Source organism: Pseudonaja textilis, chromosome 10 (assembly GCF_049901715.1).
Source record: "Pseudonaja textilis isolate UNSWEBS1 chromosome 10, rPseTex1.2, whole genome shotgun sequence".
NCBI classification, from domain to species: Eukaryota; Metazoa; Chordata; class Lepidosauria; order Squamata; family Elapidae; genus Pseudonaja; species Pseudonaja textilis.
The window spans coordinates 23,642,936-23,666,259 of NC_141999.1; the positions used below are offsets into that span (position 1 = coordinate 23,642,936).

At 47.5% G+C, this 23,324-nt stretch overlaps 1 protein-coding gene across 17 annotated transcripts in view; it reads left to right on the forward strand.

Moving 5' to 3' along the window:
• The window catches only part of RYR1 (ryanodine receptor 1), a 140,519-nt gene that overhangs the window by 62,008 nt on the left and 55,187 nt on the right, over window positions 1–23,324 (forward strand). For all 17 annotated transcript variants that reach the window (XM_087939288.1, XM_087939279.1, XM_087939287.1 and 14 more), the window contains exons 37-63: window positions 587–698; window positions 1,573–1,722; window positions 1,941–2,214; window positions 3,084–3,198; window positions 4,076–4,208; window positions 5,207–5,301; window positions 5,776–5,911; window positions 6,856–7,042; window positions 8,570–8,681; window positions 9,584–9,704; window positions 10,509–10,678; window positions 10,943–11,163; window positions 12,095–12,185; window positions 12,921–13,061; window positions 13,447–13,610; window positions 14,630–14,708; window positions 15,443–15,532; window positions 15,709–15,849; window positions 16,733–16,807; window positions 17,314–17,389; window positions 17,482–17,605; window positions 18,714–18,829; window positions 19,471–19,538; window positions 20,751–20,872; window positions 21,033–21,082; window positions 21,635–21,695; window positions 22,870–23,108. In XM_087939288.1, coding sequence (XP_087795414.1) covers window positions 587–698; window positions 1,573–1,722; window positions 1,941–2,214; window positions 3,084–3,198; window positions 4,076–4,208; window positions 5,207–5,301; window positions 5,776–5,911; window positions 6,856–7,042; window positions 8,570–8,681; window positions 9,584–9,704; window positions 10,509–10,678; window positions 10,943–11,163; window positions 12,095–12,185; window positions 12,921–13,061; window positions 13,447–13,610; window positions 14,630–14,708; window positions 15,443–15,532; window positions 15,709–15,849; window positions 16,733–16,807; window positions 17,314–17,389; window positions 17,482–17,605; window positions 18,714–18,829; window positions 19,471–19,538; window positions 20,751–20,872; window positions 21,033–21,082; window positions 21,635–21,695; window positions 22,870–23,108 — 3,463 coding nt within the window. The remainder of the gene's footprint in view (window positions 1–586; window positions 699–1,572; window positions 1,723–1,940; window positions 2,215–3,083; window positions 3,199–4,075; window positions 4,209–5,206; window positions 5,302–5,775; window positions 5,912–6,855; window positions 7,043–8,569; window positions 8,682–9,583; window positions 9,705–10,508; window positions 10,679–10,942; window positions 11,164–12,094; window positions 12,186–12,920; window positions 13,062–13,446; window positions 13,611–14,629; window positions 14,709–15,442; window positions 15,533–15,708; window positions 15,850–16,732; window positions 16,808–17,313; window positions 17,390–17,481; window positions 17,606–18,713; window positions 18,830–19,470; window positions 19,539–20,750; window positions 20,873–21,032; window positions 21,083–21,634; window positions 21,696–22,869; window positions 23,109–23,324) is intronic.

The following is a 23,324-nucleotide window of genomic DNA, read 5'->3' on the forward strand; positions in this document are numbered from 1 at the left end:
ACTTGGATGGTTTAGAATTAGATTTAGATGAATAATTTAGATTTAGATGGATGATTTAGTTTTAGATTTAGAATTAGATTTAGATTGATGGTTTAGATATAGAGTTAGATTTGGATCGATGATTTAGATTTAGATTTAAGATTGAGATAGATGATTTAAGAGTTAGATTTAGATGGATGATTTAGAATTAGAATTAGATTTAGATGGATGATTTAGTTTTAGATTTAGAATTAGATTTAGATGGATGATTTAGATTTAAGATTTAGATATAAGTTTAAAATTTAGATATAAGTTTAAGATTTAGATTTAGATTTTATAGGCTGCCTGATTCCCATATAGCTAGTCCTTGACTTACAATCATTCATTTAGTAACTGTTCAATGTGATAATAGCACTGAAAAATTCAACTTATGACCACTTTTTGCACATATGACCATTGCAGCATCCCCATAGTCAGTTGATCAAAACTTGGGCTCTTGGCAACTGGCATGTACTTATGATAGTTTCAATGTTCCCTGACCACGTGATCACCATTTCTGGCCTTCCCAGCCAGCTTCCGACAAGCCAGAATGTTCTTCTCCTAACAGATCAACATGCTGCTACAATTCAAGAATGGTGCCGATATTGAGGATTGCCCAGTGCCTGAAGAGATCCGGGATGAATTATTGGAATTTCATACTGATCTGCTAGCCCATTGCGGTAAGACCCTGGAAGCTTGAGGGGCACCTATCAACTCAAAGTAGAGAAGGATATGGTAGACTTTGGGACACAATTCTGGAATTCTGAACCACTTCGAACCAGAGGGAAATTGGGAACAAGCTCATTCAGAAAAATATATCCATCTGAGATAGAACAGGCGTGTTTCCACCACCTTGGCAACGTTGACTTGTGGACTTCAACTCCCACAATTTTGGGAGTTGAAGGCCACAGGTTGTAAAGTGGTTAAAGTTGGAATTCTGGGAGTTCTGGGAGTTGAAGTCCATGGATCTGAAAGTGGTTTAAAATTAGAATTCTGGGAGTTGAAGTCCACTGGTCTTAAAAGTGGCTAAGGTTGGAATTCTGGGAGTTGAAGTCCAAAGATTGCAAAGTGGTTAAGGTTGGAATTCTGGGAGTTGAAGTCCACAGGTCTTTAAAAGTGGTTAAGGTTGGAATTCTGGGAGTTGAAGTCCACAGGTCTTTAAAAGTGGTTAAGGTTGGAATTCTGGCAGTTGAAGTCCACAGGTGGTTAAGGTTGGAATTCTGGCAGTTGAAGTCCACAGGTCTTTAAAAGTGGTTAAGGTTGGAATTCTGGGAGTTGAAGTCCACAGGTCTTTAAAAGTGGTTAAGGTTGGAATTCTGGGAGTTGAAGTCCACAGGTCTTAAAGTAGCCAAGGCTGGACATCCCAATGTAGAATCAATGGTCCCCAGATCCCTTTATTGTGGTTTGAATCTTAGTTTCCACAATGATCTCATTCATCCTACTTTAATATCCTTTCCTGGGCGTTCAGACAGAATTGGATTTTGCTTCGTCCTGCCTCCAGTGTCCCCTGTTATCAATTTTTGCACTCAGGAGCTTGGCATCTTTTCTGTACAGGAATCCAAAGCGAGGGGGAGGAGGAACAGGAAGAGGAAGATACTTCCTTTCACCGGCGGCTGATGAATTTGGTGGAGAAGGTGGTGAACCTTCGCAAGAAAAAAGAAGAAGCGCAAGATGAGCAGCCTCCGGAAGAGGAGCCAAAACCCAGTAGGTATCCCCAACTGGTGGAGGGGAAAGAGAGTGATGGAGCCAATCGGTTCTGAGGGAACTTAGGGCCTTCCCAAACATTGTGCGATCCAGTTCGTATCAGTCTAAACATGTGTGGTCAAAGTTCTAACAGGAGAGCGTTAACCGTCATGGAGACGGGTTGGTGAAGACCAACTGAAGAAGTTCTGAAGGTTCATCCTGGTTCCCCTGCTCTGTAGGCACGTTGCAAGAGCTGATCTCCCACACGATGGTCCATTGGGCCCAGGAGTCCTTCGTCCAGAACCCAGAGCTAGTCCGGTTGATGTTCAGCCTCCTCCATCGGCAGTACGACGGCCTCGGTGAGCTCATCCGTGCTATGCCCAAGGCGTATACCATCAATGCCAACTCGGTGGAGGATACCATGAGTCTGCTGGAGTGCCTGGGGCAGATCCGCTCACTGCTCATCGTTCAGATGGGTCTTGAAGAGGAGAACCTGATGATCCAGAGCATTGGGTATGTGTTTTCATCTCCTGTAGCTTCTTGAACAGGTAGATGCCTTTCACCGTTAAGCTGCTTCATAGGCTCCGTATTTGCCACAGTTCTCAAAATTGCAAGCAACGTTGTTTTCCTGCTTCCTGAAGTCCCTTCTAGCTTGAGATGCTTCAAACTGAATTGGGACCTCCTCCGGTAACTGGAGAGCCTCCTTTGCAAGAAGACACGCATCGCTCTGAGATGGTTGATGGTGACCCCTAACTACAGCAACCGCAGAGTGTAAATTCAGATGTTCCTCAAGCTCTTGCCCTGCTCCTTGACCTAAAATGATCTCCATACTTCCAAAATTATCCTCAGATTTCCTTTAAACCATTGCCACTTTCCACCCAACATACTGAAACCTTAACCTTCTACAGTTGATACCTTGGACTGCAGGTCCTCAAACTTGCAGCCAAGAGTCTAGAGTACATCCAGGAGGCATTGAGTTGTAGTAAGGTGATGTAATCGTAGTAGCTCTTCCCTAAGACCCAACTTTCGATCCTCCCCCTGCGAATTCTCATCCCTCTTGTGCCTGTTGGGTTGAGAGGGGGACGGTGGCCTAGAGGTGGAGCTCTCGCCTCCACAATCAGGAGGCTGTGAGTTCGATCCTAGGTAGAGGCAAACATTTTTCTCTCCATGGACAAAAAAAACCTCCGCATTTGGTAACAGGAAGGGGATCCGGCCAGTAAACACTCAGCTCCGTTCAGTTGCCCTGACTCCACCCAGCAAGGGATTATGGGGTCATTAAAAGAAGATACACCTGTTGGGTTGGGGGTTTCAAGTTCTTCCTTTCCCATCCTCACCTCTGCTCTGAAGTCCAACTGTTGCTTCTCCCTGTTTTCCTTGGCTAGCAATATAATGAACAACAAAGTCTTCTACCAGCACCCCAACTTGATGAGGGCCCTGGGAATGCATGAGACTGTCATGGAGGTGATGGTGAACGTTCTGGGAGGAGGGGACTCAAAGGTAAGGGGCCTCGTCTTTTGGCCTGTCAACGCTCTAGTGCCCCGTAGGATCCCCGTTCTTGGAAACTGAGGCACGGTCTGCATGATTCACCCCTGGAGGTTTTTTTAAAGAGAAGACTGGGCACCACTTGTCTGAAATGGCATAGGGTCTTCTGCTTGAGCTGGGGGTGGACTAGAAGACCTCCAAGGTCCCTTCCAATTCTCTATTCTAATAGTAATATCTAGGCCACATTTTTCAACATTTCCCCATTAAAAAAAATAAAAAATAAGGGAAAAACATCTCCCGAGGACCTTTCAGACCGAGTGTTCTTTCCTTGCTGGGTTGTCGACTCTTTCCTTAAAAACCTTTATATTTGGTACAATTTTAAGTTAGAACTAGACCACGGGTGTTCCTTTGGGTCATTGTTTCAGCGGCATTTCCTTTTCTAAGCGGAGAAACAGAAAGACCAAAGGGGCAGGCATTGGGAGCCGGAGCAACTTCTGACCTCTCCATTGTGTTTGCTTGTGGGAATCTGGCAGGGACCGTTGGAAATCCCCGCTTCCCTTCCCAGCGGGGAATTGCTAGACTGGCTGGGAAACTGTCACAAAAGTAGCCCAGCCATGCAGAAGCAGCCAGTAGCACTCAAATAGCCACAACGTCCCCAAATTTCATCCACACGGGGAGGTCGTGGGTTTTGGATTTTGGATACTTTCCACAAGATAGCGCCTTTGAGTTATCTTGGTTCAAAAAAAAAAAATCTTGCCGTATGCTGCACCATTTCACCCAGGTATAAAGTTCGTGAGAGTGAGAACTTTAGTATGTAGCTTGTGGAAAATGGCTTGAGGGTAACAGGCGCACCTGCAAACCATCCAGGAAACTCCCTCTCGTCCCCTAATAGGAGATCCGCTTCCCTAAAATGGTGACCAACTGTTGCCGCTTCTTGTGCTACTTCTGCCGCATCAGTCGCCAGAACCAACGCTCCATGTTTGACCACCTCAGCTACCTGCTGCAGAATAGCGGGATCGGGCTGGGTGAGTTGCTGTGCTCGGGGAAACGGCACGGGTTGTGCAACGGAGACGATCAAGACCAGGGATGATCGATACCCTATGAAAGATACTGACTCCTGCTAGAGAGAGCATAAAGCCAGTGGGTTAGCGTGGAACCTGTTTTGGGCCTCGGGATATAAACCCAATTTTTTCCCGCATAGTTTGAAATATTTTATTGGGGTTTTGAAATTTGCTTGGAAGTTTGATGCGGGGGGAGAGTGGTGTGACCTTAATGCCCTGTTCTCAGGTGGGAGTGCCAGGTTGGACCTCCCTCCTATCATCCACCCATCCATCATCTATTGCTTCCTTCCTTCTTCTTCCTTCCATCCTCCCTTCCTCCCTTTCTCCATCCATCATCCATCATCTGCCATCTATCATCTATCATCTACTCCTTCCTTTGTTCCTCTCTCCTCCCTCCCTCCCTTCCTTCTTTTATCTATCTATCTATCTATCTATCTATCTATCTATCTATCTATCCTTCCTCCCTTTCTTCCTTCGTTCTTTCTCCCTCCTCCCTTCCTTATCCATATCTCTATCTATCTATCTATCTATCTATCTATCTATCTATCTATCCATCTATCCTTCTTCCCTCTCTTTCTTCCTTTGTTTCTCTCTCCCTCCCTCCCTCCCTTCCTTATCCATCCATCTATCTGTCTGTCTGTCTGTCTGTCTATCTATCTATCTATCCTTCTTCCCTCCCTTTCTTCCTTCATTTTTCTTTCCCTCCCTTCTTTCCTTATCTATCTATCTATCTATCTATCTATCTATCTATCTATCTATCTATCTCTATCTATCCTTCTTCCCTTCCTTTCTTCCTTCGTTTCTCTCTCCCTCCTCCCTCCATCATCTGTCATCATCTACCATTCCTTCCTTCCTTTCCTTCTTTCCTTCCTTCCTTCCTTATCCATCCATCTCTCTCCTCCCTCCTTCCCTTCCTCTCCTCTCCTCCCTCCCTTCCTCTCCTCTCCTTCCTGCTCTTCCAGGCATGCGAGGATCCACACCCTTGGATGTGGCTGCTGCTTCGGTCATCGATAACAATGAACTGGCCCTGGCTTTGCAGGAACAGGATCTGGAAAAGGTAGCACTGCTCAGTTAAGAAGATGCCAACGTGGCAAAGAATATCCCATTCATATCCTAGATCTAGAGGCTGAAGGCTCAGAGCAGGAATCCCAGCGGAGGCACCTCAGACTCATGATGTTAACCTAGCTGGGTCACTGTCCTCCTCCTCCTCCTCTCCTTCACAAACACGGATCCCTTGATGATGTTACCTAACTGGGTCATGAAATGTCTCTAAGTAAACTGCCAAGTTCAGAATGCACCCAGGACCTCGTAGTTCAATCTTGAACCTCAGAGATTTTCCTTTCTACCTTCATTCAGTCTCTGATTGTAGTCAGGATATTCTGTGGATAGGCCCTTCTGTTGTCATAAGGCAATGATTATGAAGTGGATCCTTCAGTCAGTTCTGCACGCTTTAATGGATTTGCTTTGATAGGAACTCCGTGGAGCCCAGTGGAAATCTTGAGATTTTTTTTTTTCCTCCTCGCCTCCATAGGTAGTGACCTACCTTGCTGGCACAGGCCTCCAGAGCTGTCCCATGTTGCTCTCCAAGGGATATCCTGATATTGGTTGGAACCCTTGTGGAGGCGAGCATTACCTGGATTTCCTGCGCTTCACCGTCTTCGTCAATGGTGAGTTTGGTGGCCAAAGTGGCCACATATGGAGACAGGTAGGGCATGTCTTCTAGTTGGAGTCACTAAAGAAGGATTCAGGGAACACAATTCTACAACTCACCCTTCCAGAATACATGGCAGCTAAGTAGTAGTACATTTGTCTGTCCATCCATCCATCCATCCAACCATCCATCCAACCAACCAACCAACCAACCAACCAACCAACCAACCATCCATCCATCCATCCATCCATCCATCCATCCAACCAACCAACCAACCAATCAACCATCCATCCATCCTTCCATCCATCCAACCAACCATCCATCCATCCATCAATCCATCCACCTACCCACCCACCCATCCAACCAACCAACCAACCATCCAACCAACCATCCAACCAACCAACCAACCAACCAACCAACCAACCAACCAACTAATTATCCAGCCATCTGTCCATCCAGCCAACCAACCAACCAACCAACTTGTGTAGCCAACCAACTCGCTCTTACGTGACAACAACATTTTAAAATAATCGTTGAAAATCCAGCACATAATAAAATCAGTTAAAGAATCGCACCCCAATGGCAGCTTCAATACAGTCAAAGCAGCCATTCGATGGGCTCCGTCTCCATTCAGTGTCCCCAGGCCCGCTGACAAAAGTATATTTTAGGGCCCCCGGGAAGAGCAGCAGGGTGGGGACCAACCGTACCTAGGGAGTGATGATGGTCTACAAAGGAGGGGCCGCTCCCAAGAAAGCCCTTTTTCCTGGTCCCACTGGATGACGATCCCTAATCAATGGGGCCCATAACTTGCTCTGCCTTACCGATCCTGGCGGACCAGGTTGATGTAACAGGGGACAAGTGGTCCTTCAAATAACCTTATCACCTCCATGTTGCTTTTCTGGGTTCCTGGGGTAATCGGTTGGTCCCATAGGTCTCCCTCGGGTCCTTCTCCTTCCATAGGTGAAAGTGTGGAGGAGAACGCCAATGTGGTGGTGCGCCTGTTGATCCGCCGCCCTGAGTGCTTTGGCCCGGCCCTGCGTGGGGAAGGAGGCAACGGCCTGCTGGCGGCCATAGAAGAAGCCATCCAGATCTCTCAGGATCCTGCCCGGGATGGGCCTACCGTCAAGAAAGATCGCCGAAGGGAATTGTGCGTGAAAGGAATTTCTGGGAAGTGGTGGGAGGAGAAATCTGTTGTATAATTTGGAAGGTCTTCTCTTGTTTGACCCAATATGATTCTGGTTTGGTTTGGCCAACTTCCTCCTTGTTTTTCTGTTCTCCCCCTCTCTTTCTGGCCTGATAAGTTTTTAAGAATTGAGAACTTCTGAGGGATATTTGGCATTTTGTAGCATTGTGAATGGACCCTGATGAGCTGCCAGCTACTCTGTCTTTCGCACTAGAGTGACTGCGGGTATAGTTGCAGTTGCGTTTTTGGTTTTACACTAACGGTTTTTAATCCGACTTTACTCCTCCTGTGATCACCTTGTCATTTGGACTGGAGACATTGTTCACTTGTTTATTTATTTTATTAAGTTTAAACGCCACCCATCATGCTGACATGGGACTGTAAAGTGCCTAAAAGTAAAGGTTCCCTTTGCACATCCATGCTAGTCATTTTTGGCTCTGGGGACAGTACTCACCTCCGTTACAAAGCCGAAGAGCCAGCGCTGTCCGAAGACGTCTCCGTGGTCATGTGGCCGGCATGACTAAACACCTTCGAAGGTGCATGGGACGCTGTTCCCTTCCCATCAAAGGGGTCCCTATTTTTTCTACGTGCATTTTTACGTGCTTTCGAACTGCTAGGTTGGCAGAAGCGGGGACAAGTAACGGGAGCTCACTCCGTTACGCGACGCTAGGGATTTGAACCGCCAAACTGCCGACCTTTCTGATCGACAAGCTCAGCGTCTTAGCCACTGAGCCACTGCATCCCTGTGTAGGGTGCTTACTGTCAACTAAAATATTGGTCTTTTTAGTTGCCAACAGAAAGGGAGTGGGGAAAGCAGTGCATTCCTTAAATGCCTCAGATAATAGCCTTGGCAGCCAAAGCTGTTGGCGCGCAAGATTATTACTGGAGAGCAAGATTGATGACTCTGGGCAATGGATGTGTCCCATTGGAGAATATACATGCAGGGGATGGTAGGGAAGACCAGGGTCAAGGGGGAAATGAATTATGTGTCTTAGAGTCGTCTGCACCCAGGTAACGCTGACATAGTCACCCCTAATAAATCCATTTTATTTTTTTTTACCCTGTGAGATGCGGCTAGAGACTTATGATTTGAATTGGGGTGGATTGTCAGAGCCTTGATACTTACAATGTAATAAAACAATATTTTAAACCGTAACATTAGAATTAACAAAGGTAAAAAGATCTTGCAAACTGTAAAAATAAGAATGCTTTTAACTTTCCTTTTTTTTCTATTTTTTTCTTTTCTTTTCTTTCTTTCTTCTTTTCTTTCGTTCATTTGTGTATGTATTGTTGGTTGGTTTTAATTGTAAAAACTAATAAATTATATTTAAAAAACAAAAAGAATTAACAAAGGTAGGGAGGAATACGCCATGGAGTGGAGGCGGGAATCTCCTATTTTAACCCACTAACCCCTTTCAAAATGGCACACCGCCATAAGTAATGCTTCTCTCTCCCACTCCCCTCTCTTTTTTTTTGCTCTCTCATTCCCAGGTTTGGGGGAGAAGAAACTCACGAGGAGTACAGGGTCCATTTGGGCAACGCCATCATGTCCTTCTATGCCGCCCTCATTGACCTGCTGGGACGCTGCGCCCCTGAGATGCACGTAAGGGCCACCTCCCCCCTTCACTGTCCTGCCCCTTGGGGACGGAAGGAAGTCCGCTCCCCCAAACACAGGTCGTCCTTGACTTAACGATTGCAATTGAGCCCCAACATTTTTTGTGGTTAAGTGAGGCAGGGGTTGCCAAGCGTCCGGATTTTGATGGCGTGACGGTGCTGCTGCGGTTAGAAGTGTGAAAAATACCACTGTAACTTTGAACGGTGAAAACATCTGCAAGAAAATAACCAAGCTCAAGAGAGCACCAAGGACCCCACAGTTCTCCTCCTCCTCCTCCTCCAAACCCCACTCCCTTCTAGCACTGATGTTGTTACCTAGTTGTGTCATGCAATGTCTCCAAGCAAACCTCTGAGCTCAGAGAGCCTCACAGTCTTCCTCTTTCTCCTCTTCCTCCTCCACTTTCTCCTTCTCTCCACAAACCCCACTCGCTTCTATTACTGAAGATGTTACCTAGCTGGGTAATGAAACATCTGCAAGAAAACTTACTAAGTTCCGAGAGCACCAAGGACCCCTCCTTTCAACCCCAGGCTACAAATATTCTCCTTTATCGGCCCGGTTATAAGTCAAGGACTACCTGTAATCCATTCGCAGGACTTGGCCACGGGCAATATCTCACCGCTCACTGATTCACATCTCTTGGCAAATGGGCCTTTCTCCTCTAGCTTCCTTTTGCCTCCCAGGCCTTTGCTTGGACTACATGTTAGAGCAGAGCTCCCCAAACTTGGCCACTTTTAAGACTTGTGGACTTCAACTCCCAGAATTCCTCAGCCAGTTATACTGGCTGAGGAATTCTGGGAGTCGAAGTCCACAAGTCTTAAAAGTGGCCAAGTTTGGAGACCTCTGTGCTAGAGGCTCACCCTGTCTCCCTTCCTGTCTTCCTCTCTGAGCAGCTCATCCAAGCTGGGAAGGGAGAAGCCCTCCGGATCAGAGCCATCTTGCGTTCCTTAGTGCCCATCGAGGACCTGGTTGGAGTCATCAGCCTCCCGCTGCAGATCCCTTCGTTTGGCAAAGGTACGGTGGCCCTTTGGGCAGCAAAGTATCCCTAGGAGGTTCTACTTCCTGCTCCTAGACTTAGTTCATCTTGGGATCTACTGCCCATTTATGGTGGAACCGTCGGCTGAAGGGGAGGTGCCCTACTAGGTGGAGCGAAGAGAGATTCCAGCATAGAGTCCATGTGGGAATGAAACATCAAAGATCAAAGTCTTAGGTCTATCTCTGCCGTTTCCCAAGTAAAAGCTGGGAAGATTCTTGTAACGTAGGCGATCAGCAATAAAATACCTGTTTCAGCCTACCCCGCGGGTTGCTTGTGTAGGAAAAGAGCGGGCAGAGCTGGAGGACTCCGTTCAGTGTGTTACCACTTAGAGTCGTTACATTCTCACAAGCGCTGCAAGTCCAACCCCTCTGGAATTCCACTGACCCATATCTGGTGCCAATTGAGTATTGAACTTTGGTCGACTAGATTCCCATCAGGCGCAAAGGATTAGGGCCGTACATTGAGTGGCAGTTCAGAAGATTTACTGCTCAAATCTATACACAAGAATCTGATCAACTAAAGTTCAGTGGTAAATTGGCGCTAGATAAGAGTCAGTGGAATTCAAGAGGGGTTGGATTTTTGACTTGTTTGTGGCAACGTAATGACTCTAAGCTAATGGCACACTTAACTCCGCTCCCCAACTCTGCCTGCTCTTCTCCTACGTTTTGTGTTTGATACCATTTGACCTTCACTCCTTAGAAAGGCTGCCTTTCCCTCCTCTTTAAAGCTGCTACCCTCATTTCCATCTCCTCTTCATTTATAATCTGCCCTTCCCTCTCTAGATGGCAGTGTCATTGAACCCAAGATGTCCGCCAGCTTTGTGCCTGACCACAAGGCACCCATGGTGTTGTTTCTGGACCGTGTGTACGGCATCGACAACCAGGACTTCCTCCTCCATGTCCTGGAAGTGGGTTTTCTGCCTGACATGAGAGCTGCAGCCTCCTTGGACACAGTAAGTAGCTTGGGGACAGGATGGTATCATCCCCATGACAACATTCAAGCTGTACTCATAGGATTTAGTCTGGCAAGATTCTGTCTGTTGGATGAAAGGAAATTAAAAAAAAACAACTGAATCTTGGTTGGATTGTTCTTTGTTATTCCAGGGTTTTAACCTGACAACTCTGAAAAGGTGGACTGGGCCCTGAAGTGCCTTGGTCATGCCTTGTCTCTCTCTTTCTCTCCACCAAATGTCCCTCATGGCTTCTGTTCCCCACAGGCAGCCTTTAGCACCACAGAGATGGCCCTGGCCATGAACCGCTACCTCTGCCAGGCTGTGCTGCCGCTCATCACTAAATGCGCCCCTCTCTTTGCTGGCACTGAGCACCGGGCTATCATGGTGGACTCCATGCTGCACACCATCTACCGGCTGTCTCGTGGTCGCTCTTTTACCAAGGCCCAGCGTGACGTCATTGAAGAGTGCCTCATGGCGCTGTGCAAGTAAGGAGAAGAATGTAGTAGAAGGAGTGGTAGAACCCGGGGCGGCGTTAAAAGAGGAATCAGCCTAGAATCCACTACGTAGTCACCAGTGGACTAAACCCAACCTCCCTTGAATTCTGTTGACCCTTATCTGACACCAGGTAGATGCCAGCCATTAGTTGAGAAGTTTCACATACGTAGACCCTTTAGCAATAAAATAGTTTAATTGGACCTTCACATGTGGACCTGGTCTTTCACGCCGGACAAAGAATTTATGGATCAGCTCAGACATTCCTGCACCCTGGCAGCTTCTTCTGTGTAGCTTGGCCCTTGAACACGAGGACTTCCAAGTTCCTCTCCCTCTTTCTCCTTCTTTCCAGATGAAGACCTCCAAACTTTCCTACTTAGAAGGAATTGGGAACCTGTTCTGTTTGTTTTTTTTTCCATCCTTAGCCAATAAGGATATTTTTTTAAAAGGGGAAATCTTACAGAGACACACGGGAAGTAATGGAAAACAACGTAATGCGGCCATCGCATGAAATTCTGCCATTTAGACTAGGGGCTGTCAAACTCAAGGCCTGGGACTCAGATCCAGCCCGTGGGATGCTTAGATCTGGCCCGAGGGACAGCAAAGGACCGCCCCACGGTGCCTCTGCCGGCGAAAACGGAGTTCGGGAAGGCCGCGAGTGCTCGAGCCACCACAAGCCCCCTCCCCGATATGAGTGACATTGAGCTGGCCACACCCACCCTGGCCACGCTCACCTGCGCCCCCCCGCCCTCCGAGAGCCCCTGATGCGGCCCTCCATGAAATCAAGTTTGACACCTCTGATTTAGACCTACAGTAGCATCGCCTGGAGGCGACTGAATCGCCAGCCCAAAGGAGAAACCCGTCCTTCTTTTTGTAAAATACGCTTTTGGCTCCGCTTACTCATTGTCCCGCTTGCCCTTCTAGGTATATAAGGCCCTCCATGCTCCAACATCTTCTCCGCCGGCTGGTGTTTGATGTACCCATCCTTAATGAATTTGCCAAAATGTCTCTCAAGGTGAGAAACCATTTGCCACATAACCATATTAGGTAAAGGATTAGCAAATGCATTGCCACAGCAGGCCAACATCCCATGCTTGGCTGCTGTTAAGTTAGGTTATTATTTTTTCGTATGGGATGTGTGTGTGCATATTACCATATGAAACGGGACACTCTGTCTGGTGTAGCCCTCCCCAGTCTGATCCTTGTTTCCCCAAAAATAAGACCCTATCTTATATATTTTTTTTTGCCACCAAAAAGGTACCAGGTCTTATTTTGGGGGGATGTCATTCACTGACTTGTGCACGTCGCCCCTCACCCCACCGGGCCTCCTTTTTGCTCTCAGAGGCCTTCAAGAACTTCTGCGGCCGCCAAGGCTTTCCTGAAGGCCTCTGCATCCCATAATAGAGCTCTGGATCGATCCGGAGCTTTCTTGTCAGCTACAGAGGCCTTCAGGAAAGCCTTGCCAGCCTTGCCGGTTGCAGAAGAAATGTGCCGGCAAGGCAGGCGTCGGGGTGTGCGAGGCCTGGCTACAAATATCCAAAGGTAAGTAGTAGGGCAGCTTAATTTTTACCCGTCCACTCTTGACTGGGCGGGATCTTAATTAGGGCTTATTTTGAGGGTAGGGCTTATATTAGACTCTTGTAAAAAAAATCAAGCTAGGACTTACTTTCAGGGTAGGTCGTATTTTCAGGGAAACGGCATAAACATCCTTCCTGCTTATGACATGTTACCTTTTCTATTCTCCATCCAGCTGTTGACCAACCATTACGAGCGTTGCTGGAAATATTATTGCCTTCCGACTGGTTGGGCCAACTATGGGGTCAGCTCGGAGGAGGAGCTTCACCTGACACGGAAACTCTTCTGGGGCATCTTTGAGTCGTTGTCCCATAAGGTGAGCAGCGTGCTTATCCTTGTAGGGGCTTTGTGGTCAGCCAAAAATAGGGTTTGCAGTGATCTAGAACAGGGGTCTCCAACCGTGGCAACTTTAAGACTTGTGGACTTCAACTCCCAGAATTCCCCAGTCAGCATAGGGAAGTTGTCTGAAGTTTGCTTCCTTCTAGGAAGCAAACTTCCTTCCTTTGTACAATTAGGTGCCATCAGTCTCTCGGCCATTAATGTTGAGCTCCAGGCATCCGATGGGAAGCATTCCTGGAAATGATAGTGGCATTTTGAAAAGAAAAATAGCAGAAATATTCTCGGTGAGAGGGAGCATTTCAACAGACGGTATTGCCTGACTGAGCGTCTTTTTCTGTTTTCCCATTCTTCCCACTGTTCAGAAATTCGACTCCGATCTGTTTAAGCTGTCCATGCCCTGTTTGTGTGCCATTGCTGGTGCCATTCCTCCTGATTACGTGGATGCCAGCTATTCTTCGAAAACTGAAAAGAAGGCTTCGGTGGACGCCGAGGGCAACTTTGACCCCAAACCTGTGGAAACACTAAAGTGAGTGAGATTTACAGGAGAAAATAGCAGTAGCCCTTCGACTTCTATCAAGGGTGGGCAAACTATGGCCCGCGGGCCACATCCAGCCCGTTGGTCTTTTTAATCCAGCCCGCCGAAGATTGGTACAGAATTAAGGTTTGATGTGAATGATTGAATGATTACATTTATTTGATTTTGACTTGTAATGACAGGCATTTTGACACCAGGTGGCGCATTAGGCGCAGTGACTTGATTTTGCAGAGATTTTGCAGTTTTTTATATGTATCGAATCTTGTGCTGACCCGGCCCGTCTGTCAAATTTTAAAAGTCAATGAGGCCCCCCGAGCCAAAAAGTTTGCCCACCCCTGACTTATATACTGCTTTTCAGTGCTTTACAGCCCTCTTTAAGAGCCAGCCTCTTCCCCCCAACAATCTGGGTCCTCATTTTACCCACCCCTAAAAGACGGAAGGCTGAGTCAACCTTGAGCCTGAGATTCGAACTGCCAAATTGCAGTCAGCCGACATTCAGCAGAAGTAGCCTGCAGTACTGCATTCTAACCACTGTGCCACCAACCTTGTCATCCACATTCCTTGATCGGCTATGTTTTTCATCAAGATGCTTAAAAGGTTATTCTCATCCCTCTGCTATGTAGTTTCTACCGTAGACAGCAGGATTGGTAAGGATAAGGAATTTGGGTGACTGTAACCAGAAAGCTAAATATGTATTTGTGTATTAGTAAAAAAAAAAAAAAAGAAAGAAAAACCTGCTTTTTAAATCTCACCTGGTTTGTGGTCCGGTTGGGTATTCCTGCCTCCTCTCTGATTTTGTTATCCTGCTGGTTCAGGGTCCCAAATTTGCTTCTTCCTCGGGGGAGCATCGTGTTCTTTGCTGGAAAAGAACCTCGTGGAAAAGACCTGGAAAGACATAAATTAACTTCCTGTCCTTCCAATTTCCCTCTCCTGCAGTGATAGAGCAGGATCAGAACGGGTCCCTCCGTTGGCCATCCCTCCAATCTCCTCTCTCTTTCTCCTTTCCTTAGTGTCATCATTCCAGAGAAGCTGGACTCGTTCATCAACAAGTATGCTGAGTACACGCATGAGAAATGGGCCTTTGACAAGGTAAGAGCCCTTCGCACAATCTCTCTAGATCCCTGAGATCTGATCTGCCGGCTTACTGGTGTCCTGAGCAAGTGCTTCCCGCTCCCTGGTTGGGCATAGAAAAGCAGATCTATCCCGCCTTTATTATTTTTATAAACAACTCGAGGCAGTGAACATACTTACTGTGCTTTCCTCCTCTTATTTTCCCCTTCAACAACAACCCTGTAAGGTGGGTTGGGCTGAGAGAGAGAGAGTGACTGGCCCAAGGTCACCCAGCTGGCTTTCATGTCTAAGGTGGGACTAGAATTCACGATCTCCTGGTGATTGGCCCAAAGTCACCTGGCTGGCTTTCATGCCTAAGACAGGACTAGAATTCACCATCTCCTAGTTATTGGCCCAAAATCACCTAGCTGGCTTTCATGCCTAAGACAGGACTAGAACTCACCGCCTCCTAGTTATTGGCCCAAATTCACCTAGCCGGCTTTCATGCCTAAGACAGGACTAGAACTCACCATCTCCTAGTTATTGGCCCAAAGTCACCTAGCTGGCTTTCATGCCTAAGACAGGACTAGAACTCACCATCACCTGGTTATTGGCCCAAAGTCACCTAGCCGGCTTTCATGCGTAAGGCGGGACTAGAACTCCCAGTTTCCTGGTTATTGGCCCAAAGTCACCCAGGCATCCCTAAGTCGGGACTATAGCTGAGTGTCTCCTGGTTTCTAAGTGCTATGTCTCCCAATCTCCTTTTTCCACAGATTCAGAATAACTGGTCCTTTGGGGAGGCGTATGACGAGCAGGCCAAGACCAGTCCTATGTTGCGTCCTTATAAAACGTTCTCTGAAAAGGTAGCGTTTCTTCACTCCATTCCTCCCACCGGAAACGGGCCCGAGGATTGCCTGATTTCCCCCATGATGTCCAAGCAGGAGTGGAAGGCCAATGTGACATTTGGGGACCTTCCAGAAAAAGAAAAGAAGATATTTACCACCTGTCTCTCTCTTTTTTTTTCCTCCTCCTCCTACAGGATAAGGAAATTTACCGGTGGCCCATCAAAGAGTCTCTGAAGGCCATGATTGCTTGGGAGTGGATGGTCGAGAAAGCCCGTGAGGGCGATGAGGAGAAAACGGAGAAGAAAAAAACCCGCAAAGTCTCACAGACAGCCCAGGTTGGTTTCTAGAACCTTCCTTGCCGTCCATTTTTCCTGACTATGCCGTCTTCCTATCTTAGCTACTCCCTGTTTCCAGGTATATAATTACTCTAAATCGGCGTTTCTCAAACCTGACCACTTTAAAGTGTGTGGACTTCAACTCCCAGAATTCCCCAGCCAGTATGGCTGACTGGGGAGTTCTGGGAGTTGAAGTCCACGCATCTTAAAAGTTGTCAGGTTTGGTAACGTTGTCCTGAGCTATTAGCTGTTCTCCTTAACGTTGTCCTTAGGAACAGTGATGGTTCCTTGTGAAACTATAAAAATAACCTTTTAGAAGAAAAATGGTACCAAACTGTTTTGCTTCAGGCCTTTCTGCGTGATGCGCAGCTCACTCTTTAGATGTAAACGCCAAGGTGATCCAGAAACGCAGCACCACAACCGACAAAACAGCCTCCTCAGAACCTGAGTCGAGATCTCGCTGCGTTGTATAAAAACGACAGTGAACCCCACTCCCTTCTAGCACTGATGATGTTCCCTAGTTGGTTCACGAAACGTCTGCAAGAAAACTGCCAAACTCAGAGAGCACCAAGGACCCCACAGTCCTGCTCCTCCCCCTCCTCCTCCTCCCCCTCCTCCTCCTTGTCCCTCCCTCCTCCTCTGCCACACCTCACTCCCTTCTAGCACTGATGATGTTCCCTAGTTGGTTCACGAAACGTCTGCAAGAAAACAGCCAAGCTCAGAGAACCCCAAGGACGCGCCTCTCCCCAAATGAAATTAAAATTTAAAAAATGAACAGGTGGTAGAATCAGGAATCTGGAAGGTGGGATCAGGGAACAAACCCAGCAAGAGAAGGATGGGGACAATGGACGTGAAGCATGCCAGTTTCTCTGTTTTCCTTCAGGTCTACGATCCCAGCCATGGTTACAATCCTCAGCCACTAGATCTATCTGCAGTGACCCTTTCCAGAGAATTACAGGTGAGGATATCTGTCTAGGATCTACCAACTGCATTCAGGCAGATAATCTGAAGGCCAAACAAATAACCCAGTAAACGGGGTTCCATCCTTTCTGCCCAGTTTCTTTCACCGTGGAAATATTTTCTAGCCTCTTCCCTCAGAAGTTAACTGAGGCTTAGAAGTTCCCTTAAACTTACCTCAGTTGCTATCATCATCATCTACTTTTAATGACCCCATAATCCCTTGTGGGGGTGGAGTCTTGGGCCACTGAACGGAGCCGATTGTTTACTGGCCAGATGCCCTTCCTGTCGCCAACGCGGAGTTATATTCAGCAGGTACATTCTCAGAGAGAGAAATATCTGCCTCTCCCAAGGATCGAACTCACAACCTCCTGATGGTGAGGCGAGACCTCCACCTCTAGGCCATCGCGCCCCTCTCCCTACCAGCCCTATAATTCTATGTAAATTAGGATTAAGTTGGCCAATCAGAGGGTCCTTCCTATCTACCCTACGAGTCTCTCTCCACAGGCCATGGCGGAGCAACTGGCGGAGAATTACCACAACACCTGGGGACGCAAGAAGAAATTGGAGCTGGAAAGCAAAGGTGGGATCTTGAGCCTTGGAGGACACCGATGTTCTCTTTTCTTGTTGCCCCTGCAGGGGGAAAAACTCACCTGCTTTCTCTTTGTCTCCAAGGAGGTGGAACTCACCCCTTGCTGGTGCCATATGACACGTTGACGGCCAAGGAGAAGGCGCGGGACCGGGAAAAAGCTCAGGAGTTGCTTAAATTCCTACAGCTTAACGGCTACGCGGTGACTCGGTAAGTGTAGAAGGAGCTTAAAAGCAGGAGAAGGGTGATCTAGGGTGACTTCTTACCAGTGCACTGATGATGTCCCTTAGTTTGGTAAGGAGACGTCTACAGGAAAACACCCAAGTTCAGAGAGCACCAAGGACTAAACAGCCCTTCTCTTCCATTTTTCAAACCCCACTCCCTTCTGGCACTGATGATGTTACCTAGTTTGGTAAGGAAATACCTGCCAAAAAAAGCCCCATCAGGCTTAGAGAGCACCAAGGACCCCATTGATGTTCTCCTCCTCCTCCACCTCCTCCTCCTCCTCCTCCTCCTCCTCCTCCTCCTCCTCCTCCTCCTCCTCCTCCTCCTCCTCCCTTTCTCCTTCTCTTCCACTCTGCAAACCCCACTCCCTTCTAGCATTGATGATGTTACCTAGTTTGGTAAGGAAACAGCTGCTAAAAAAGGATCAAGAGAACACCGACAGTCCAACCTTGGGCTACCAAGATGCTCTTCTTCTCAAAGTTGTTTTAAAATCAATAAATTATTCTGCTGCTTTGAATGTAGAAGGATTGATACGTCTGCCTGCTAAGGGCCTTTTAGTTTAAAGACTCTTTATTTTCGAAGATGACCATGGGTTTTAGTGTCCTCGTCAATTGTTGTTTTTGTCTGGGTCTGGGCTGCCCTTAGGTTTAATAAATAAAATTAGTCTGAGCTGCCTAATAAATAAAATGACTGCTAAGCAAGCAAAACACGGTGTTGGGGGCATTTGAGAATACCTGGGTAAGGGTTTTGGGGTCTCTCCTTGTAGAGGGCATAGAGAAGGGCCTTGGAGGGGCAGAAGGAAGAACAGCAACCGACTCAGCGGTTAGATAAGAGGGGCTTTAGCCTAGGTCAAGAAAGTAACCAAGCAAATATCTCAGATAAGCTCCTTACCAGTTCACACGAAGATAAAATGGGGGTGCACAGTCTGATTTATAAGATAAATAGATAATAAAAGTAGTTCTAGATCTAAGTAGTATCGGTCCATCCTTCATGGCCAAACCAAACTAACTACCTTCTGGCTTAACACAACGTGTAAATCCCGAGCACAATCGTTTTACCATCCCCTGAATTGAAACGCCATCGTTTCTCCCAGGGGTCTGAAGGACATGGAATTGGACACCTCATCCATTGAGAAACGCTTCGCCTTTGGATTCCTACAGCAGCTGCTGAAATGGATGGATATCTCCCAAGAATTTATCGCCCACCTGGGTAAGAGGCTGTCCTCTTCCTCTCCTGGTTGCTGTCTGTAGCAAATTGCCGGGGACTGGTGATTTCCCGGGAGAGGAGGATGGAAAACGGGAAGATAAGAAGAAGGCTTGGAATTCAGAATCCTCCCTTCTTATTTATACTGCTGGACAGGGGTCTAGTGCAGAAGCGTTTGAGATACAGTCTCTGACTTCATCGGTCCGTTCTGATAGTGGGAAAAACAGATTAGCTGTTTCTGGGCTGCTTGGATCCCATAGCGAAATACAATTGGACCATTTTAGATCTTCCTTGGGGTTCTTGAGATCACCTCTTCTGTGGTCGGAGGCCGCACAGTGCCAATTTTAGTCATCCAAGCAGAACAACGGGATAAAGTTTTAGAGCACTGCAAAATTGACCTTGAAAACAGAATGTAAGGGGCCTTAGCAAAACATGAATTCAGCCCGGGAAGACAAGAGCGCGTGAGAAAGAAACTCAAGATTTCCACTCCTTGAGTCTCTTTGGTGTAAGAGGGAAAGAAGGAGATAGGCTGCCCAGATTTCAAAATTCTGTTATTATAGTCTAAGCCACCTCAGGGCAGACTTTTTGTATTTCTTGGAGGGTCTATTTCCTGATCTATTTTTTGCAACACCCCCCCCCCCCTTCAGAGGCTGTGGTGAGCAGCGGACGAGTAGAGAAGTCCCCCCATGAACAAGAAATCAAGTTCTTCGCCAAGGTAAATCTGCCTTTTTGGTTTTATTTATTTTATGTTACTGTTGGGTCAAGAAGATGATTAGATGGATGGATGGATAGGTAGATGAAGAGAGAGAGAGAGATCAGGACAATAAATAATGGATGGAAATTAATAAAAAAGAGAAGCAACCTAGAATTAAGGAGAAACTTTTTAACAGTGAGGACAATTAACCAGTGGAACAGCTTATCACCAGAAGTCATGGGTGCTTCATCCCTGGAGGTTTTAAAAGGAAAGATTGGACAGCCACCTGTCTGAAATGGTGTGAGGCTGGACTAGAAGACCTCAAAGGTCCTTCCCACCTCTATTCTAGTCACACATATTCATTCATTCATTCATTCATAGATAGATGGATGAAGATGGATGGATAGGTAGGTAGGTGTTATGACTCCCCTTCAAAATTCAAACGAACAAAACAGAAAGCAGCCGTTTCACAATTAAATCAAACAGAAAGAAGTCTCACAAGATAACGGCTGGCAGAAATCTCAATCCACAGCATAAATCTTTACTCTGTCCGGCAAACCAGTCCTGGCAATAAATCTCAAGTCTCAGAGCTTCTTGCTGTAACGTCCTAACTCAATAAGTCACTTTGTTCCTGGCAAATTTTACCAGCCCAGCTGTGTCCTTTTATGCTCATTGAGGCAACGTGCTAATTTACTGACTCGCCCTCCTCCTTCGTTCCAGCTGAGTTTGCCTTCTCAAACATCTAACCACAAATTTTCCAAGTTCTCATCTCCATTAGAAGACTCTCTCAAAACTTCCCTGTCAGCCGTTCCTGGCTGTTGATCAGATAAGGAACCAGAGGAGGTCAAAGGTCCTGACAATTCTAATACATCAGGTCTGTCTTCCTTTGTCACGTCCATCTCCTCATCCTGGTTACCAGTCCAATCACTGAGCCATGCCGGCTCATATTTTTCTGCCATGTCCTCCTCACTTGAACTCATATCAGTCACAGGAGCTGAATCCAAGCCCGGAGCCACAACAGGTAGGTGTACATGTAGTAGATACAGAGCCTCTGCAAGACCGCCCAAGTTGCATCAACCGCTGAGTGTTTTGCTTTGACTCAAAAAAACAACAACAACAACAGGGCCCAGAAGCAACTGCTGGAGAACTTCCTTGGAATTCCTCTCCTGCCCTCCTCCAAGATTAGATCCACCATCTTCTTCCTCCCACCACTCCTTTGCATTCCCTTTACAGATCCTGCTGCCCCTCATCAACCAGTACTTCACCAACCACTGCCTCTACTTCCTCTCCACCCCGGCCAAGGTCTTGGGCAGCGGAGGCCACGCCTCCAACAAGGAGAAAGAGATGATAACCAGGTGAGTGCCGGAGCGCCCCAGCAGCGGCTGGATGTCGTGCGCGAGGGAGAGGCTGCAACCCTTGAAAAGAGCCGCGTCTTCTGCCCCCCCTGTGTCCTCTCGTGTGTCCTCGGAGGGATCTCTTTCATTCTCTGTTCTGCTTTTCTTTTCCACCTTTCAGCCTTTTCTGCAAATTGGCAGCCCTGGTCAGGCACCGGGTCTCTCTCTTTGGTAAGCCTCCTGCTCTGCTCCTGCGTTCCGGGGACTAGGGAGGGGCTCAGGCCACCTGTCCCATCCAGGGGTGCGATTCAACCGGCATAACAGCCGGTTCGGTGAGCACGCGCATGCTCCGCATTTAAAAAAAGCTAATACTTACCGTCAACCGCAGCTGAAGAAAACAGCTGAGGCGTGGCAAACTGCTCTACCGTGGGAATCAGCTGTGCTGTAGCAAAAAGACATAAGAGCAGGGACAGGAGAGGCGGGCCCACATGCTCGTCGGAGCAAACCGGTTTGGAGCCAGCTGATCGTTGGAACAACCGGTTCTCCCAAACCGGTCTGAACCGGGAGAATCCCACCCTTAGTTCCATCCCCTTCTACCTGTCATTTGTTCAGGGAGGGGCTAAACCCCAACTACCCTGGTCTCCCTTCTGCCTCTTGACTTTCCTGACGCTACGTCAGCTCTGTTTCCAAGCCAGTTTCCCGCTGGCTCTGTTTCTCCTCCCCGACCTCCGCATCCTTTTCCCCCAGGTTTCTAAACCTACCTATTGTATCCTCTTCCTCCAGGTACCGATGCTGCTGCTGTGGTCAATTGCCTCCACATCCTGGCTCGCTCCTTGGATGCCAGGTGAGCGGTCTTCCTCTGTCATTATATATAATATCCAGGTAGTCCTCGGCTTACCACAGTTTGTTTAGTGACCATTTGAAGTTACCACGACACCGGAAAAACTGAGTTAATGACCGTTTTTCACACTTTTCACAGCATCCCAATGGTCACGTCATCAAAATTCAGAGGCTTTGGGGAAGCCAGATTCACTTAACAGCAGTGTTACAGCTGCGATGATTCACTTAACAACCGTGGCAAGAAAGGTTATAAAATTAGGTCAAAACTCACTTAATAAATGTCTCGCTTTATGACAGAAACCTCGGGCTCACTTGTGGTCCTAAGTCGAGGACTACCTGCAACCACGTTACAGCTTCAACTTTTTACTTTTGCACACTTAAATCTGTCTTAGCCATTTCTATCACAACAAACTGAACAAGGTCATAAAATTGGGTTGTAACTCCCTTAACAACCTCCTTATTTAGCAGTGGAAATTCTCTCCTCAACTGTGGTCGTTAAGTCGAGGACTACTTGCACGTAATATTTCCATTAAATCCGGTTTTGTTTTGTTTAAATCGGGTATTAACCACATACAGCCTGATATGTGGGGCACTTATTCCGCCATAGAAGTTTTCTTCCATTTGCAAATGTGAAGAACAAAACCAGGTTCGGTTTTACCATTCCGATAATCAGCACCTGGTTGCTTTATCCATGAGCATCTGAGAAAAAAAAATATCTAGAGATATCTAGAGTGGTGCGGTGGCCTACAGGTGGAGGTCTCACCTCACAATCAGGAGGCAGATATTTCCCTCTCGGGGTACAATGCTGAGGTGGTCTTCAGCAGGTTCCGATCAATTCTAGAGAACCGGGGTAGCGGAAATTTTGAGTAGTTCGGAGAACCGGCAAATGCTGCCTCTGACTGGAGATTTTACAGTATCTTTCCCTTGCCAGGACCACCAAGCCATGCCCAGAGAACCGGTGGTAAAAAAATTTGAATACCACCACTGGTACAATGAGAATATATCTGCCAGATATAACTCCGCATTGGTGACAGGAAAGGCATCCGGCCAGTGAACACTCTTATTAGCTCCATTCAGTTGCCCAGACTCCACCCCGCGAGGGATTATGGGGGTCATTCACAGAAGATGTACCCGTTGGGTTGAGGATGTCAAGTTCTTCCTTTTCCTCCATCCTACAGGACAGTCATGAAGTCAGGCCCTGAAATCGTCAAGGCGGGGCTGCGGTCTTTCTTCGAAGGTGCCTCCGATGACATTGAGAAGATGGTGGAGAACCTCAAGCTTGGCAAAGTCTCCCAATCCCGCACCCAGGTCAAAGGCGTGGGGCAGAACATCACCTACACCACCGTGGCCCTCCTGCCCGTCCTCACCTCCCTCTTCGAACACATCGCCCAGCACCAGTTTGGGGACGACGTCATGCGTGAGTATGTCAGGAGGCGGGAGGGTGGGCTAAGCAGGCCCTGGAGCAAAGAGAGCGTGAGAATGCGGCCCATCTACTCCGGGGTGGTAGAAATGGCCTGGGGAGGCCTGGTCTAAACTCCCAAAGACTGTCCTTTGGGAGAAGGATTTGGAGGAGCGAGAACATGGGAGCATCTCCTGACACCAAAGAGTGGGGTGGAGAAGTTGCATATCTGCC